Source organism: Paramisgurnus dabryanus, chromosome 24 (assembly GCF_030506205.2).
Source record: "Paramisgurnus dabryanus chromosome 24, PD_genome_1.1, whole genome shotgun sequence".
NCBI lineage: Eukaryota > Metazoa > Chordata > Actinopteri > Cypriniformes > Cobitidae > Paramisgurnus > Paramisgurnus dabryanus.
The window spans coordinates 16,165,891-16,182,815 of record NC_133360.1 but is presented as its reverse complement, the minus strand read 5'-3'; the positions used below and the strand labels follow the sequence as shown (position 1 = coordinate 16,182,815).

Sequence of the window (16,925 nt, the reverse complement as noted above, 5' to 3'; positions counted from 1 at the left end):
ACTTGATGCTTAAACATTTAAAGGGAAACTATAAAAAAAAATATGCTCATTTTCCAGCTCCACTAGAGTTAAACATTTGATTTTTACAGTTTTAGAATCGATTAATCCGATCTCCGGGTCTGGCTTTACCACTTTTAGCATAGTTTAGCATAATCCATTGAATCTGATTAGACCATTTAGCATCGCGCTCAAAAATAACCACAGAGTTTTGATATTTTTTTCCTTTTTAAAACTGGACTTTTCTATAGTTACATTGTGAACTAAGATCGCCGAAAAATGAAAAGTTGCGATTTTATAGGCTAGGAACTATACTCTCATTATGGCGTCATAATCAAGGACTTTGATGCCCTAACATGTCTGCAGCAGGCGCAATGATATTACGCAGCGCCTGAAAATGGTCCCCTTGATAACTTTTAATAGCAGAGAGGACTATTTTCAGGGCACTGCATAATATCATCTTTTTAAAAGTGGAGTGTCCCTTTAAGCTTCTGTTATTGGTCATGCTCCATGTGGTCACCTACTTTAGTTGTAGTTAAATTTAAGTAAACTTAATTTTAATTGGATAAAAAAGTGCACTAAAGTGATGTTCTGTCAGAGATCTTCAGAGAGATAATGTGTAAAAAAAATAATGAAGTCTGTCATTTTATATATCTAATTTGTACCAAATTCCATTGAGAAAATTAACCATTAATTATAATAACCATAATTGTTTAGATTTATTTGTAGTAAGTAACCACAAATTTACTATAGTTTCATTATAATAAGAACCACAGTTTAACCATGATATTTCTAGCAAAACTATAGTAAGGCAAATAGTTATCCATCTACTGTAAGACCATGGTTACTACACTTACTTACTGTAATAAAACCGTATTTTTTTATTTAAGAGTTGAGAGTGTGGAAACAAAAGAATTATAGTTTTTTGGTGGGGGTAACCTATCCCTTTAAAACTTGCTAAGGACATTTAAAAATGTACATGCTGCTTAAACATTACGATACCGTCTAGTGCATCTGGAGTCAAGTATCAAGACTTCGCAATGTAACCTGTACCAGTGTTCCTAGATATCGTGTTTGTTACCCGGCCAACAGCAGACAGGGTTGTGAAATATTCATATCCTCCTGAATGAACTGTGAGAGTGTGTACGGTATGTGTTCACTGGTCTGTTTGCTTTCTGCCTGGTTTCATGTCAGACCTCTATATTTGTTTTCCACAAGAGGTGGGTGCACTTTGCAAATGCACAGGCTCTGTCTCAAACCTAAATGTTTCCTAAATAGCCTCTTTTTTGCATCTTCCATTACAATAATTAATCATTTCAGTCATTTTGGGAACCATAGACACACTCTAAAAAATGCTGGGTTATTTTCAACCCAGCGTTGGGTTAAAAAGGAATGAGCCCAGCAGCTGTGTTGAAATTAACCCAGTAAATGTTTATATTTGACCTAACAATGGGTAAAAACAACACAGCATTTTAGGTTGAAACAACCAAGCATGGGTTAAATTACAACCCGCTGGGCTCGTCCCTTTTCGACCCAATGATGAGTTGAAAAAATAACCCAGCATTTTTAGAGGGCATGTTTAAATGTTTATTGAAAAATTAAACATGATGTCCAAAAACAAATCAAAGGTGGCAGCTTACTGTATTTTGTGACACAGCCATTGAGGGTTTTTTTATTAGCCCCTAAGCTGCCTTTCCATGCCACACAAAAAAAATAGGCAGATAAACCAGAAGTCATTCATTTCCTATGGAGAGTCACACATGGCAGGTTGGTGCATGGGGTTGCGACCATCCACACATGCAAAATTTTGGGATCCGACGAGCTTCAAATGAATTTATATAACTAAAGTTATTTGAAAATTATTTATTGTTTTTTTTTTTTTGTTAACTTTTTCAGTAACACTTGAATCCTTTAAAAATGATTTATTAGCTAAAAATAAAAATATTTATTTATATTAATATTTATTTTACGATTTATTAGCTATAAAATAAAAAATATTTGTATGTTATTATTTTTTGTCTTGTCTCCATATGTTCTCTCCAAAAATATTGGAATACAGTCTTTCATCATAGCGCATAGCTGTTTATTGTTTCATTTATTTGCATTTATTGAATTCCGACAGTTGTGTCCTAATGTTATGTGCAATGGAAATGCGGCTTTAGGTCCTCATGTTTTATTTGTGTAATGTCTATAAAATGGCTTTGGTGAAGTGTACTTGTACTGCTAGTATTTAAGTTGGAGAGGAAGATCTTTTATTGGACTGTGTTCTCTGACTGAGACGGACACTGAGTTCAACTTCATACTTCACTGATGGTTTGCTGAGCTTGTCAAATCCAATTCTTGGCTAACTAACAAATATTTCAGTAATGGGAATTGGTTGAAATTACTCATAATGCAATATTCACATAAGTCTTGTAAAGACGTAACCAGACATTTTTATACCTCACATTTTAAACCTTAATGTGTGAAAATTACCCATGATGCATCACTCAGGAATTTAGTAAAGGTGTGACAGAATAACTTTTTGAAAGGAATCTGTACCTCATATTTGCACTGTTTCCCACCCAAGACATCATGCTATCCATGTGTCTGGCAAACAAGGGCTTATACTCGTGTAATAGTTCACATACCCCTTCATTTCTTCCCCTCCTGTTATTGCTCTGGCTGTCTCATGACTGAAGACACATGACCACCACACTCACTTCATACAACAGGACTTTGTGTCTGTGTATGTACATGCAGCATTTGTGTGCTGTTTTGGGTATCTTAAGTTAGCTGAAGTTCTCTCCTTGTTGGGTATAAGTAATTTAGTTATCGAGCGATAACGGAAATATCTGTCAAAACCGTCACCTTACCCTGATTTACAACTGAAAGTTTCTTATAATGATTTATATTATAAGTTGAGTTGTCAGGTACGATTTAGCAGGAATTGTTAATTTGACATCATTTTAATTTAAGCCATGTAACTAACGATAAGTATGATAAGTAAAAAGCACGACTGATGGACTGTAGTATTTTGACTGATATTAATAGCTAATAGCTAATAGACTGTTTCATTGGATGCTTGCACGTTGTCGCAATTATATGCCTGGCCAGAAGTTAATGGATTTATCGGTCTGGCTGTTGACTAAACTGACCTCTGCTCTGGTACAAATAACTTGTGGAAAATAAAAATTATTTGGTTTCCAAAAGATAAGAGGAGAGTGAGCATGGATCACTGCTGTGCAGATTTGGAAGCCAGGCATGAATTTGGGGAACTGTAGCAAAAATTTCATACATTCATTTTACACATTAACGTTAGCTCTGTGTGATCGTTGATATGCTTTAGCTATGATTTTGAACTAAGGCAGGGCTCGACATTAAGGCTTGTCCGCTTGTCCGGAACAAGTGGATTTTTTGTAGGACAAGTGTAAGAGAAAATTTGTTGTCCGACTGGACAAGTTAAATTTCAAACAATGTTACTTAACGTTATGTGCCGTTAACGACAGAGCAGAACGCGCAGCGCAAACACCGAGTGGAATATTGAACAGAGAGCGCGGCGTGCCAACACACACACACGTTTACATGTTAACTGTTTATTGTTACTAAACAAGCTGCGCGCGCATGAAACCTGATCGACGAACACAGAGGGGCGGGAGTCGCGGGATGGAGTGGAGTGGAGAGTGATGTTTCTTCAGGCTCCAGCTTGAATATAAATGACAGACACTTCAACCGCGTTTTCATCACTGCGTTTTCTCTTCTAAAGTTTGGTAAAAACACATAATGGGCTTAAAATCTTGTTTAAGAATCTGTTTTATAATGAGAATCTCTCTTTCAGCGCGCCTATGTGTGTGTGCGCCGCGTGACAGCCGATTTGAATATGACAGAGTTCGTCACTGTACATTAAAAATCCCACACGAACATTACAGCGTAAATGCTAGGATTAAGATTGATTTTATATATAACAGAAAATTTCGATACATTTACCCTAATAAGTTTTTTAAAACATGGTAATGTTTTAATGTTTTGCTTTAGTGTTTTAATGTCAGACAATCATTGAAATGTGGGAAAAATGAAGAGAAAGGCAGCAGATATAGCATCCTTCTTCAGAAAGAGTAGCAAGAAGCAGCCAAACAAATCTTAGTAAAATACATTAAAGTAGCCTTCAAAATTCACATGCTTTTCTGGTCTCTATAGTTTTTTCAGCAATGGGAGATATAAATTCTGGTTTCAAAGTAAATTTCAAAAGTTTTATTTGATTAAATAATTTAAAAAACATGGAGGTTGAATTATGACTATAAATTGTATGTTAATCTCAATTCATTTTTAATTGAAATTAAAGTATTGTAGCAATTGTATGTTATACATCATTGTGATTAATGCACCTATAATACTTAAAAGTATTTTAAGGTTGGATGATAGAGATTTTATATGCCACCCCAGAGTAACTGCTGGCCCCTGCCTGGCCACCCCTATGAAAAATCCCTTGCTCCGCCACTGATTAGCAAAACACAAAAAATACATTATATTATAAATCTTTACCCGGACAAGTGACTTTTGTGCATGGACAAGTGAAACACAAATTTACTTGTGTTTCACAAGGACAAGTTCCTCAAAAAGTTAATGTCAAGCCCTGTAAGGGGATTTACTTGTTATTTATTTTGCTTGTTATTAAAATAATCTACTCTAGAAGGACTCTGTTGTTATTAATTTTTTGCGGAAGTCTACCGGAAGTTACGCTTGGACCACAAAAGCTGTTTGTTTATATTGTTGCTGCTAAAACTGTCTATACGCAACCATCTAACAATCCCACAGAAGATGGTAGCATTGCGGTGGTGATTTTTGCTTGTCATAACCTCGGTGGTGAAGTGCGGCCTGCGGTTGTGTGCATGTCACAAACTATAAAAAATATAATGTACAGTCTCGGACAGCAAGATGTCTTTAAGTTTGTGTGAACGCAAACAGCCAGAAGACTCAGAGTAAGCAGACTTGTGTACTATTTGCAAGGGGAGGCAACTGAGATGACGCGCTGGCTTGGGAGTGTAAGATATTCCACGTGGTCACTCAATGTTGTGAAAATGTATCAATCTGTGCTACCAGTACACCATCAGATTGCATTTTCAAGGTGGTTGGAAACATTATAACCCCATAAAGGTTCATCACTTGTTGTTTCAAGGATGGAAGTGCTACAATAAACACGCACATAGACGCCAATCCCCTAAGTGCTCCGGACTAGGGATGGGCATGATTAATCGACGATCGATAATTGATCGTTAAGAATTTAGTCGATGACGTTAATTTGTTATTGATTAATCGAATACTTTTTTTTCTAATGCAGGTTGCGTTGCCTAGCGTAGCGTGTGTCTTGAAGCAATTAAATGAATTTCACTGTGTGGCAGCAATTCAACATTTTACCACCAGGGTGCAATATTTGACACCATACTCCGTTATCTGTGACCTTCCGTTTTGATTTCAAAAAAATAATCATGAAGAGGTCATGACTTTTTGGAACAAATTAAGTCTCTGTTTAAGAATGCGGCTCGCAGCTGCAGGTTCCGCTGCTTTAGAGCACCGCATATTCAAGCGCATATATGTTCCGTTTGTCTAACTAAATGTAGTTTAACTGTTTGCCACAAGTTGATCTTGTAATAAAGGTCTCATGGAGGAAAACGCGCTGTATTTTTGTATTCAACATTTTTGAATTATAAAAGTTAAATAATTATTTTTTATGATAAAAATATTAATGATTAATCGATAGTCGATCGTTAATTCTCCCGACGATCGACTAAAAAAATTTAATCGAATGCCCATCCCTACTCCGGACCCACCTAAATGCCCAAGCACATATGCTCAATTGTTTCACATTTTGCATCTAAAACCACAGAGTTTACATTTAGATCTGTGAAACCTTTTTACATTGCTTTGGAAAACCTCCACTGACACTTTTTACATTTACCTTTTTGTATTGGAGGTCAAAAAGGGTTTGACATATATACAGCTAAGAACCAGAAGTTCAATGATCCCTCAGGCTGTTCTGGAGGATAGCTTTATTATTAGCTCACTCTTTCTAACAATATATGTATCTTTTTTTACAGGCCAAATACATCTCTACCTGCATCGATGAGATCAAACAAGAACTTAAACAAGATAACATTGCTGTTAAAGCCAATGCTGTCTGCAAACTCACCTATGTAAGATATCTTGCTCCACTTAAGTTATTTTTTATTTTATGATCAGCTTTATAATATTATAAATACTTTCAACTCAATTCTTTTTTATGTGTCTCCCTCCTTATACAGTTGCAGATGCTTGGCTATGATGTTAGCTGGGCTGCGTTCAACATTGTGGAGGTGATGAGCTCCTCCAAATTCACATTCAAGGTAAGAAACTACAAAAAAAATATATTCAGAGCTAATATTAAGTTTAGAGGTTCACACCACAATGTTCTTTCTCTCGTTTATAGAGAATCGGCTACCTTGCAGCTTCACAATGCTTTCATGAGGGCACCGATGTCATAATGCTGACAACCAATCAGATTCGCAAGGTGAGTTTGCTCCTTCCTGTTTACATGGAGAGCACAGTATTTTTATTTTTGGTCGTACTGATCGATATACTTTGTACTCTTAACAGGATCTCAGCAGCCCCAACCAATATGACACTGGTGTGGCGCTGACTGGACTTTCCTGCTTCGTGACCCCTGACCTTGCCCGTGACCTGGCTAATGACATCATGACATTGGTAAATCGTTTGTATAGAGGTGCATTGAAGAATTGTAAACAAAGCTTTAAGCTGATATCAATTCAGATTGTTTACTATTGGCAAATATTGACACTCCGCACATAGCACAGCTCTCATTCATTATCATTTGCCCTCCCTCCTTCTCAGATGTCTCACACTAAGCCGTACATTCGAAAGAAGGCGGTGCTAATTATGTATAAAGTATTCCTCAAGTATCCAGAGTCCCTCCGGCCCGCCTTTCCGCGATTGAAGGAGAAGTTGGAGGATCCGGATCCTGGTAGGCACGCCAAACTCTCATGAAATGCTTTTTAATATAAAGGCCTTGCTCTTGAGCTCAGTCTTTAAATGTTCATGACACAGGCGTCCAGTCAGCTGCTGTAAATGTCATCTGTGAACTGGCAAGAAGGAACCCTAAGAACTACCTTTCCCTGGCACCCCTGTTCTTCAAGCTTATGACCTCGTCCACCAACAACTGGGTGCTCATTAAGATCATTAAGCTGGTAAATAAAAACATTATACGTGTCATGATTTTGTAAAATTTTAGGGAATATAAAAAAGTCTTAAGTTGTAGGGGTGTGCAAAAAAATCGATTCACATTTGAATCGCGATTCAAGCTTTGCCGATTCAGAATCGATTCATAGAATTCCAAAAATCGATTCATACATATTTTTTTGTAATGCCGTGTTACTATTGTCCTGAAATGAGTTTATCTCAGTATTCCCATAGATGGCGTTGCTGTGTCGTATTCACTCTGCTGCCTGCAAACTCTTGTCACAGTGTTTCCCACACAATGACTTTACTTGGGCGCGCTGCCCAGTTATATTAACAAGTGCCTAAGTATATCTGGTATCAAATTTTGTCTTTTTTGTTTTTCTGTGATGATGACACTCTTTAATAATGACATTTTGTGTGCGACATGATGAGTTCGGTGTGCGTTCACGTGCTCTCTGTTTTTCAATGAATTATGCGACTGCGACGCAAACAAGCTCGTGTCACATTGTATCCTTCATGTTTCTGAACTTGAGCAGAGTTTTAACATTAGAGGAGTTCACGGAGCACCCGCGGCCCGTATGGTTCCGGGTTTGTATTTGAAATGGTCAGTCGGGTCCTGGTCAATCATAGTTAAATTACTTTGGGTCCCAAGTCTGATTAATATTGTGTGTAAAACCCGAGTCGAACGGAGAATGGCCGTGAGCGCTACCGCGCTAAAGCTCGTGTGCAGTTTTAGCGTGCCGACGGTTTCTATGGCGATAAAAACTGGCTCTTTTCTATTATTATTAATAAACCATATCTTTTCTAAAATCTATTGCACTGACCGAGCAAAGCTCAAGCTGACTCAAGATTTACAAAATGCAAAGCTGTAATGTAAAGTCCCCTGTCACTGGGACAGCAAGTAGACTTTTGAATCTCAAATAATGAGTGGATTTAGCTTTTTTTAAAGGCACACAAGGCCAGTCTGAGTATTATTTCTCTACTAGCTCCCCCTAGTGTCTGGGAGTAAATGCTTTCTACATCTAAGACTTTACAAGACTGAAGGACACCGGGTCGGATACAGCGAACTTGCAAGTGGGGTATTCTTCCTACAGACGGTAGGGGCGGGCGAGAGAGTCTTCATTCGTCATGTAATGAGTCATTTAACCATATACCGACTTACGAAGATGATTTATTAACATAAAAATGCTGCCTTGTGTCCCTTTAATCGGCAAGAGAGAAATAGAAAGAGAGGCACTTTTCCTGCTTCTGCTCTATCTAATAGAAATAATAACCATTATAACACCAGTCACATTTATAATCTATAGACCTGCACTGTCTATCGTTTATATACTATATTATTGTATTTAATAGAGTTTGATAAAAGGGGTCATCTAATTGCTTCATAACAATTGTTTTATTTTTTGCATAAAGACATAAAGTAATATCAAACTACATTTAATTTGTTGTGTTTCTTTTCTTTAAAATTGTATATCTACTACAATCAGTCACATAGGAAAAAGTAAACTACATTTACACACTGTGAATTGTTTTTTAAATCGCGAATTGTTTTTGAATCGAAAATCGATTTTGAATCGAATCTTGAGCCTAAAAATCGGAATCGAATCGAATCGTGAAATTTTCTGAATCGTGCACCCCTATTAAGTTGCTCTTCCAAGTTTTTTTTCCTATAAATATTTTTCCCATCTTGTCTTAGACTCTAAAGGGCTCATTATAGTTGTGCGTAGGTCCTGCGGCGTAGGTTCCGCGTCGGTTTTCATTTATTCTTTTGCATCTTCGTCCCCGTCGACGTGCAAACACACGCACAGACCGCTGGTAGGCAGTAAACACGCGTGTAGCCACAGTAGCAGCGCCAAAAAGAAGAAGCAGCTTAGCAAGTTAACCCACAAACAAAGAAGAAACAGCGACTTGTTGTGTATAATTTGAGAAGATCAGCAATCATGGAAGTAAATAAACAAAGACTTTTGATGCAGTTTGAGTTAAATCACTCCTCAAATTCTGGTGGACCAATCACAGCACTTGCAGTCCGCGTAGATCTGACACGCTGTTAACATTTTTGCTAGGTGCATGTCAGGCTACGCACAACTATAAATCGGGCTTTAAGAGCAAGATCCTGTTATGTTCTCACATGTTCACCTGGTCCTTATGTTTCAGTTTGGTGCTCTTACTCCTTTGGAGCCTCGTTTGGGAAAGAAACTAATTGAGCCCCTAACCAACCTCATTCACAGGTAAGAACGGAAATAATGAACAAACCTACCAAAAAACTGCAACTGGACAAAGCTATTAGTGTTAAAAAGTAATGTTTGGCTTTCTATCCCCGTCTCAGTACCTCGGCCATGTCGCTTCTTTATGAGTGTGTCAACACGGTTATAGCAGGTCAGTATTACTTGGTGCCCTGACCCGGTATTGCAGTTAAGCGTGCATTTCTCAACAACACTATTGATATCTGTTTCTCATTTTTTGCAACTTAGTACTGATCTCTTTGTCCTCTGGGATGCCCAATCACAGCGCTAGCATACAGGTAGGCCATTGTCACATTATCATAGGGCTGTGCAAAAAAATCGCCTGCGATATTCTCATGCGTGTTTCATCAGTAAAGACGGTTCTGTGATTAGTAGTAAATCGCCATCACCTGCTTTCCGACGGAGCGGCATTTACTACACAGAGCAAAAGTTCACATAGAAGCTAGGCAAAATCGCATAGATTATGGAGTAGATTTTCCTAGATTATGAACGTGATTTTTGCCTAGCTTCTCTGTGAAATACGGTTTTCTGTAGTAAATACTGCTCCATCTGAAAGCAGGTGATGATGATTTACTACTAATCACCGAAATTGCTTTTGTAATGAAACGCGCATGAGAATCGTATTTTTTTTTTTTTTTTGCACAGCCCTACATTATCAGCAAATATGTTGCCCTTTCCACGCCCGTCTGATTTGGAACAAGCTGTTATTAATAATCAAGACAGATTTTGTATGAAGACGCTTGCAAACTTTGCATCCATTATTATGGATATATGCAGATGTTGGCTTGTAACCGGACACTTGAATCAAGGCTGCCCACTTGAGTATTGACAATGTAAGCTGGCGTGGAAAGGTTTTAAATATGGTAATAATGCCTTGTACCTATGTCTCCCTCTCTCGATCTCTCATTTCTTTCTCCCATCCACAGCTCTGTGTCCAGAAACTGCGAATCCTTATTGAAGACTCGGACCAGAACTGTGAGCCTTCTGTCAATGCCTGCAGTGTGTCATTCTCTCATTGTCTGTGTGTTTCTGAGCCCCCTTGCCAACCCAGTAGATGGAGCTTGTGTAGACCTCCATCCTGGATAACTCGAAGCAACCTCAGTTCAACAAAATTGAATTGACAAGAGAAATTTCCAGACACCATAAAACACTAAGAATTTAATTTAGACCTATGCATTAAGTAAACTGAATTACCTTGCACGATTTCGAGTTATCAGTGTCCATCAGTAGAGTAGCTCTGTAAATCCTGGACTGTCATGTTTTCTTTCTCAAAAACACAGAGTTCCCTGCCAGGGCCATTTTATGTTTAGATCCAGTTTTGGCATTCTGTCAATCCTTGAAAAACCAAACGTTCTTTAAATAGACAGTTCAGTTCGTACAGTTTGTTTTGGCATCATAAAGCCAGACAGCAACTCCAAATATGTTTGATCTATTTTTAATATCATGACTATCTAAAAGATGAATTGTACTGTATTGAATTTAAGACTTATCGTTAATGAATAACAAAACTTTAAAGAATTTAGGAGGAGTAAAGCAAAACTGCAGTCCTTTTTTGGGGGTATGTTTTTGTGAGTGTGTATGTTTTTATTGGTGTGTGTGGGTGTTGTCTTGTGTTTTTGTGTTTTCCCATTTTCTTGTGTTTTTGTTCTCTATGTCTTTATTTGCTGTAGACACATTGTGCTCTATTGTTCATGTTTCAATTATTGTATTTAGATGATATTAGCTATTCATTAAGTCAAAATTGTAGAACCTGAGTTCATATTACATTAGAAGTTTATTTTTCCATATAGCTGTTTGAAGTTGCAGTCGTTGATTACAAATTTTTTCTTTAATATAAAGAATCAATGAAAACATTAACTGGTGGAATAGCAGTAAAACTACAACATTACTCGCAAGTTAGCGAGCATTCTCTTTGAAACTTCCTTTAATTGCAAGAGTCACTTAGGCACTGTGGTGTGTTGCAGTGAAGTACTTGGGTCTGTTGGCCATGTCCAAGATCCTGAAGACGCACCCAAAATCTGTGCAGTCACACAAGGACCTTATCCTGCAATGTCTGGATGATAAAGATGAGTCCATACGTCTGAGAGCTCTGGATCTTCTCTACGGCATGGTGCGTAAAATTCAGCATCTGCACATTTAATGTCTCTCTACAGGTGGTAACACACCAGCGTGTCCTAAAATTCGCCCAGCTACATCTCCAGAGGCAGCCAATTTTTCCATTAATACTTGACCCAAATTGATACTTGATCCAGATCCATATTTGACCCAAATCCATATTTGATCCAGATCGGTGTTGATAGAATTTTGTACTTGATCTAAATCCATACTTGACATTGCGTTGTCCTACTTGTGACACAATGTGAGGGTTCTTGATCGGTGTACGACCAGCTTAATATTCAAAATCTTGTTGTTTTGATCTTAAATGTGATGACTTTGTAAATGTGCACCACTAGGTATCGAAGAAGAACTTGATGGAGATTGTGAAGAAACTCATGCTTCACGTGGACAAAGCAGAAGGCACCACTTACCGAGACGAACTGCTTACCAAGATCATCGACATCTGCAGCCAGAGCAACTACCAGTACATCACTAACTTTGAGTGGTAAGACCAAAGAAACCTTGAAGGAGACATCTAGATGTATACAGCTTTGCCACTTGATTGTTGTTGTATGACTGTAGCAATGATGAGCTGCTTTGTCGCAGCTGGGGTTATGTGGTGTAGCGTTCTGGGATGATAACAATACGGGTGTTATTTTTGAACTTTCTAGTTCTGACTTTCAGGTTCCTGTTTACATTTATGACCTTGTCTGTGAAATGCAGGCTTAGGTGTCATGATCTAATTATGAGATTAGGAGCATCTTTCCAAATTTACTCACTCATTTGTCTTTGATTCTAATCTTTCCATTGGCTTTTCTCTGTCAATATCTATAAAGTAGTGTGCCCCAAAGCATTGACACCCAAAACACCCAAGTCATTATAGATCAGTCCAATTAACAACTGTGTGTTTGCCCTTCAGGTACATCAGTATTCTGGTGGAGTTGACTCGTCTGGAGGGCACCAGGCACGGACACCTGATCGCCTCGCAGATGCTGGACGTCGCCATCCGTGTCAAAGCCATCCGAGGCTTTGCCGTGGCTCAAATGGCCACTCTGCTGGACAACGCACACCTGCTGACCGGCAACACGCAGAGAAATGGCATTTGTGAGGTGCTGTACGCTGCCGCATGGATTTGTGGAGAGTTCTCAGAGTAAGTTATGATATATAAGGGTTGTAGGTATGAATTAGTGATGCACCGAAATGAAAATTCTTGGCCGAAACCGAAAAAAGGAAGCCAAGGCCGAAAAACCGAAACACCGAAATAAATTATTATGCCAATTATTAGTACAATTGCATTTATGGCCATCACTGTGTACTAACTTTACTAGGGGTGTGTGACGAATAAAAAAAACTCACAGTTCGGATCACATTACAGTTTTTGAGGCACAGATCAGATTATTTTTCGGATCAGCAAAAAGTAGGTGGGAAAAATCTAATAAACAATAAAGAAATTGCTAACATTTATAAAAGAGAACAAAGTTGTACATTAATAAGGTCTGAAATTAGCATTAGGTACAGAAATCAAATTAAATGAATCATAACACAATCAATTAAATATATAATTATTTTTTAGAGCTATTTGTATCTTTGTCATGGGTTGTTTGATTAACATTAATGACACAGATTTAAGTAGGTTAATCTGACTGTAATCTATACATACACTTAAGACATAAACAAATGTTTTTATTAGAAAAAGAATACTGTGGAGAGAATTTTGTTTATATGTGCCCTGTCAATAACAGCGAGATTTTATGTTTGCTTGTTTTTTTTAAACGCATTTTTCTCTCTTATGTGCACTACCGAGGGCACCTAAACGCATGCACATACAGAGACCGAGGGTGAATCCCAAACAGCGCAACAGTCGCTCCACATAAAAACGTTACGTTGTGTTTCATTGCTTTATTCGCCAAATGTATGTTAATGGATTACAGTATGAGACACATTAGCGTGACTCTCTCTAAAGTTTACACATCAAGACATGCTTAATCTTTGCAGACGCGTGCAAACAGCTCGACCGTGAGTGAAACCTGCTTGAGCACGAAGGGGAGGGGTGGGAGACGACTGATCACCGTGAGTGAAACCCAAGCGCTAGCGCACAGATGGGAGGGGCGCGGTTGACATTCATTTTCGGTTTACATTTTCGGCTGGATTTTTTATTTCGGCCCGAAACCGATAATGCCATTTTCAGCCGAAATTTTCGGCGACCGAAATTTCGGTGCACCCCTAGTATGAATCCCATGTGGCTTATTACATAGATGCCACAATTGTGAACCTTAGTGACACTTGCCCTCATATTCTCCCAGACATTTGGAGGATCCTTTACAGACACTGGAGGCCATGCTGAGGCCCAAAGTGGCCACCTTGCCTGGTCACATCCAGGCGGTGTACGTTCAAAACGCTGCAAAGCTGTTTGCCACCGTGCTGCAGAAACATGAAGGAGAGACTGACAGTCAGGTCACACAGGAGACAAGCCAGCTGCTCATTGAAAGACTGCCACTGTTTGTCCAGAGCGCTAACCTGGAAGTGCAGGAAAGGGTAAGACGCGAACCGGTTGTTTAAAATCATAGTCAGCTGCCCGTCTAGGCAACATATTTTGGCATCAGAGGCACACGTCTGATTCAAAGCCGGTAGATGTTTTAGATTTGTTGTCAAAATTAAAGACAGCATCATATAAGACAATCCTGGAATCCCTTGGGATATGTATGGACGTTAATCCAAGATGACTATAAATATATTCTGTTAGTACTCGAGTTGATTAAAAACATGTGTTTTGTTAGCTTCATAACATACTTCAAGGAAGGATTCAAGGTTGCTGACAACAATAGGGACACAGCTTTAGTCATAATGAAATAACAGTATCATGTGGAAGCAAAGCAGCACTAACTGTGATGTTCCCCTGCAGGCGTCCTGCATACTGCAGCTGGTGAAGTACATTCAGAAACTTCAGCAGAAGAACGTTGAGGTGGCAGAGGAAGTGACGGCTCTCTTCGCTGGAGAACTCAACCCTGTGGCCCCCAAGGCCCAGAAGAAAGTGCCTGTACCAGAAGGGTAAATATGTTTTTCCATTTATATCAATATTATTTCAACATCTTTAATTATGGATGCACGATCTTGATTTTTCATGGCCGTTTTTATACCGATTTTCTTAACAAGCAAATTGGCCGATTCCGATCCGATTTCCGTTTTTTTTTTTCTTATCAAGCAACAAACAAGAAAGAATGAAAGTATACATAAACAATATGTTTATTTGGTATTTAACAGGCTAAACTTGGTTTGGCTATTGAAAACAATAACTGTAACCATCTAAAATTAACAGCAGTAACTGTACAGTAGGCTATGTTCAATACAAACATAAGTGGTTAAATGAGACCATGACATGGATGGTTGAGTGAGGGTCGAAGGTCTTGCCTGTTTTGCATTATCAACAGACTTTTGATACTTATTGTGTTCTATCAGGTGATGAACTTAAATGTCTGACCAAGTTTGTTGTGGCGAATGCAGGGCTCTCAGGTTTTATTTAAAAGTTTGGAGTGAGATAACATCTGTTAGGGGAGAGGCACCTCTGCCCCACCAAATTCTCAAGTTTTTGCTAGCAGTTCAATGTTACCTATTATTCATAACTGACCAGCACAAATATAAATTATAACAATTGGAAAGTTTGATAAAAGATAGACAAATTTATCAAAATTAAATAAATTGCTCTACAAATTAAAAATACAAATGTATCATAATTAAAGTGAAATCTGTATTATACACAGTAGGATTGCAGCACTTGCCATCATCGTGTATTTTAAGCTGTGTTTAAGAGAGAGATAAGGTTACATGTTTAGTACTACATGGCAATAATAATGAAATACATCTCTGGTACTTTCATTAATTTCTGGAAGCCTCTACGTTAGTTTCAGGTAAGCTAAAGCTTCTGATTGCAAAGCAGTTGGAAAGTTTTTAAATAAATCAAGCATAATTTAACCCGTATTTGGCTATATTCAAGAAACCTGCATTATTTACAGCATTTATTGGATCTTGCTCTTCTAACTTCTAACGAGAAAAACTCGAGACAGCTAAACTCGACAGATAACTTCCCTGCGCCTTGTCCATTAATTGTATATAGCAGGAAAAGTTATCAGTCTCTTAGAAATACAAGGTGTGAGTGTGTAAACTGACTGAAATGGGTGTATCTCACAGTGAATGCGTGAAACTTGAGAGCCCTGCGAATGTACTGTTGTTTCTCCGCGATTAACTTTGTCCTTTACAGACATTGCAGCTTGCAATCTTAATGTCCTGTGCACAGGTTTCGAAATGCTTTTACACAAAAGACATGTTTGCGAATGATAAAAATGTAGTCTGTGCATGTGGGTGCATTTCCGGAAAAATCGGCCGAAAAAATACAAAAAATTGCCGGTTGCCGATCACGCAAAAACTGGCCGGTTCCGATCTCTGTCCGGTCAACCGGTGCATCCCTATCTTTAATGTCTGTAATAGGTTTAGTAAAGATTTTTACTAGATGTCATAACAACTTTGGTTTTTACTTCAGTCTGGACCTGGATGCCTGGATCAATGAGCCTCCATCAGAGAGCGAGTCTGAGGATGAGAAGCCCAAAGCTGTGTTTGCTAAAGAGGAGCCCAAACATTCCAGATCAAAACACACTGAAGTGGATGAAAAGGAGTTGGCCAGGGTGTGTAGGACTAGCACACCTACACACGACTCACTTAAGACTTTCAAATCTTGTTTTACCCACAATGCTTTGCCTACACCATCTAATATGCTACTATGCTATCTTTTCAAAAATAGAGGAGGGAAGCCCGGAAGCAGGAACAGGCCAACAACCCGTTCTACATCAAAGCCTCACCATCATCTCAGAAGGTACAATGTCATAGATTTCTGTAATCATGTAGACCATATGTAGAACTGACTTGAAGGCCTGAATGCAAAGTGTTTGTATTAAATGCATTCGGTTGTTTGAAGCGTGCCCATGTATCCTCATTTGCAGGGGTTCGATGCACCCGGTGTAGAGCACATTCCAGTAGTGCAGATCGACCTTAGCGTGCCTCTCAAAGTGCCAGGTGAGATGAACTTAAGTAAATAAAGGCCAACATGTAACCACCATATGTGCACAGTCACATTTGCTTGATTAAAGACGTCCTTTCGTCTTGTTTCTTCACTGGCTCCATCTACCCAGGGATGCCCATGTCAGACCAGTATGTGAAGCTGGAGGAGGAACGCCGGCAGAAGCAGAAAGCAGATAAGAAGAAGAAAGAGAAGAAGAAAAAGAGAGAGAAGCGAGGAAAGGGGAGAAAGGGAGATTCAGGCCCAGAGAGTGAAGAAGACATCACACCTGCTCACCACGTGGATATAGTCACAGAGGAAATGCCAGAGGT

The 16,925-nt window shown here is 38.7% G+C and overlaps 1 protein-coding gene across 3 annotated transcripts in view; it reads left to right on the top strand.

Moving 5' to 3' along the window:
• ap3d1 (adaptor related protein complex 3 subunit delta 1) overlaps positions 1–16,925 on the top strand; it is a 35,028-nt gene that overhangs the window by 1,900 nt on the left and 16,203 nt on the right. For all 3 annotated transcript variants that reach the window (XM_065247011.1, XM_065247022.1, XM_065247002.1), the window contains exons 2-20: positions 6,072–6,167; positions 6,276–6,356; positions 6,440–6,520; positions 6,607–6,714; positions 6,862–6,991; positions 7,075–7,214; positions 9,361–9,434; positions 9,533–9,582; positions 9,678–9,727; positions 10,376–10,424; positions 11,414–11,559; positions 11,903–12,051; positions 12,466–12,696; positions 13,850–14,081; positions 14,449–14,594; positions 16,081–16,222; positions 16,339–16,410; positions 16,538–16,610; positions 16,727–16,923. In XM_065247011.1, coding sequence (XP_065103083.1) covers positions 6,072–6,167; positions 6,276–6,356; positions 6,440–6,520; positions 6,607–6,714; positions 6,862–6,991; positions 7,075–7,214; positions 9,361–9,434; positions 9,533–9,582; positions 9,678–9,727; positions 10,376–10,424; positions 11,414–11,559; positions 11,903–12,051; positions 12,466–12,696; positions 13,850–14,081; positions 14,449–14,594; positions 16,081–16,222; positions 16,339–16,410; positions 16,538–16,610; positions 16,727–16,923 — 2,247 coding nt within the window. The remainder of the gene's footprint in view (positions 1–6,071; positions 6,168–6,275; positions 6,357–6,439; positions 6,521–6,606; positions 6,715–6,861; positions 6,992–7,074; positions 7,215–9,360; positions 9,435–9,532; positions 9,583–9,677; positions 9,728–10,375; positions 10,425–11,413; positions 11,560–11,902; positions 12,052–12,465; positions 12,697–13,849; positions 14,082–14,448; positions 14,595–16,080; positions 16,223–16,338; positions 16,411–16,537; positions 16,611–16,726; positions 16,924–16,925) is intronic.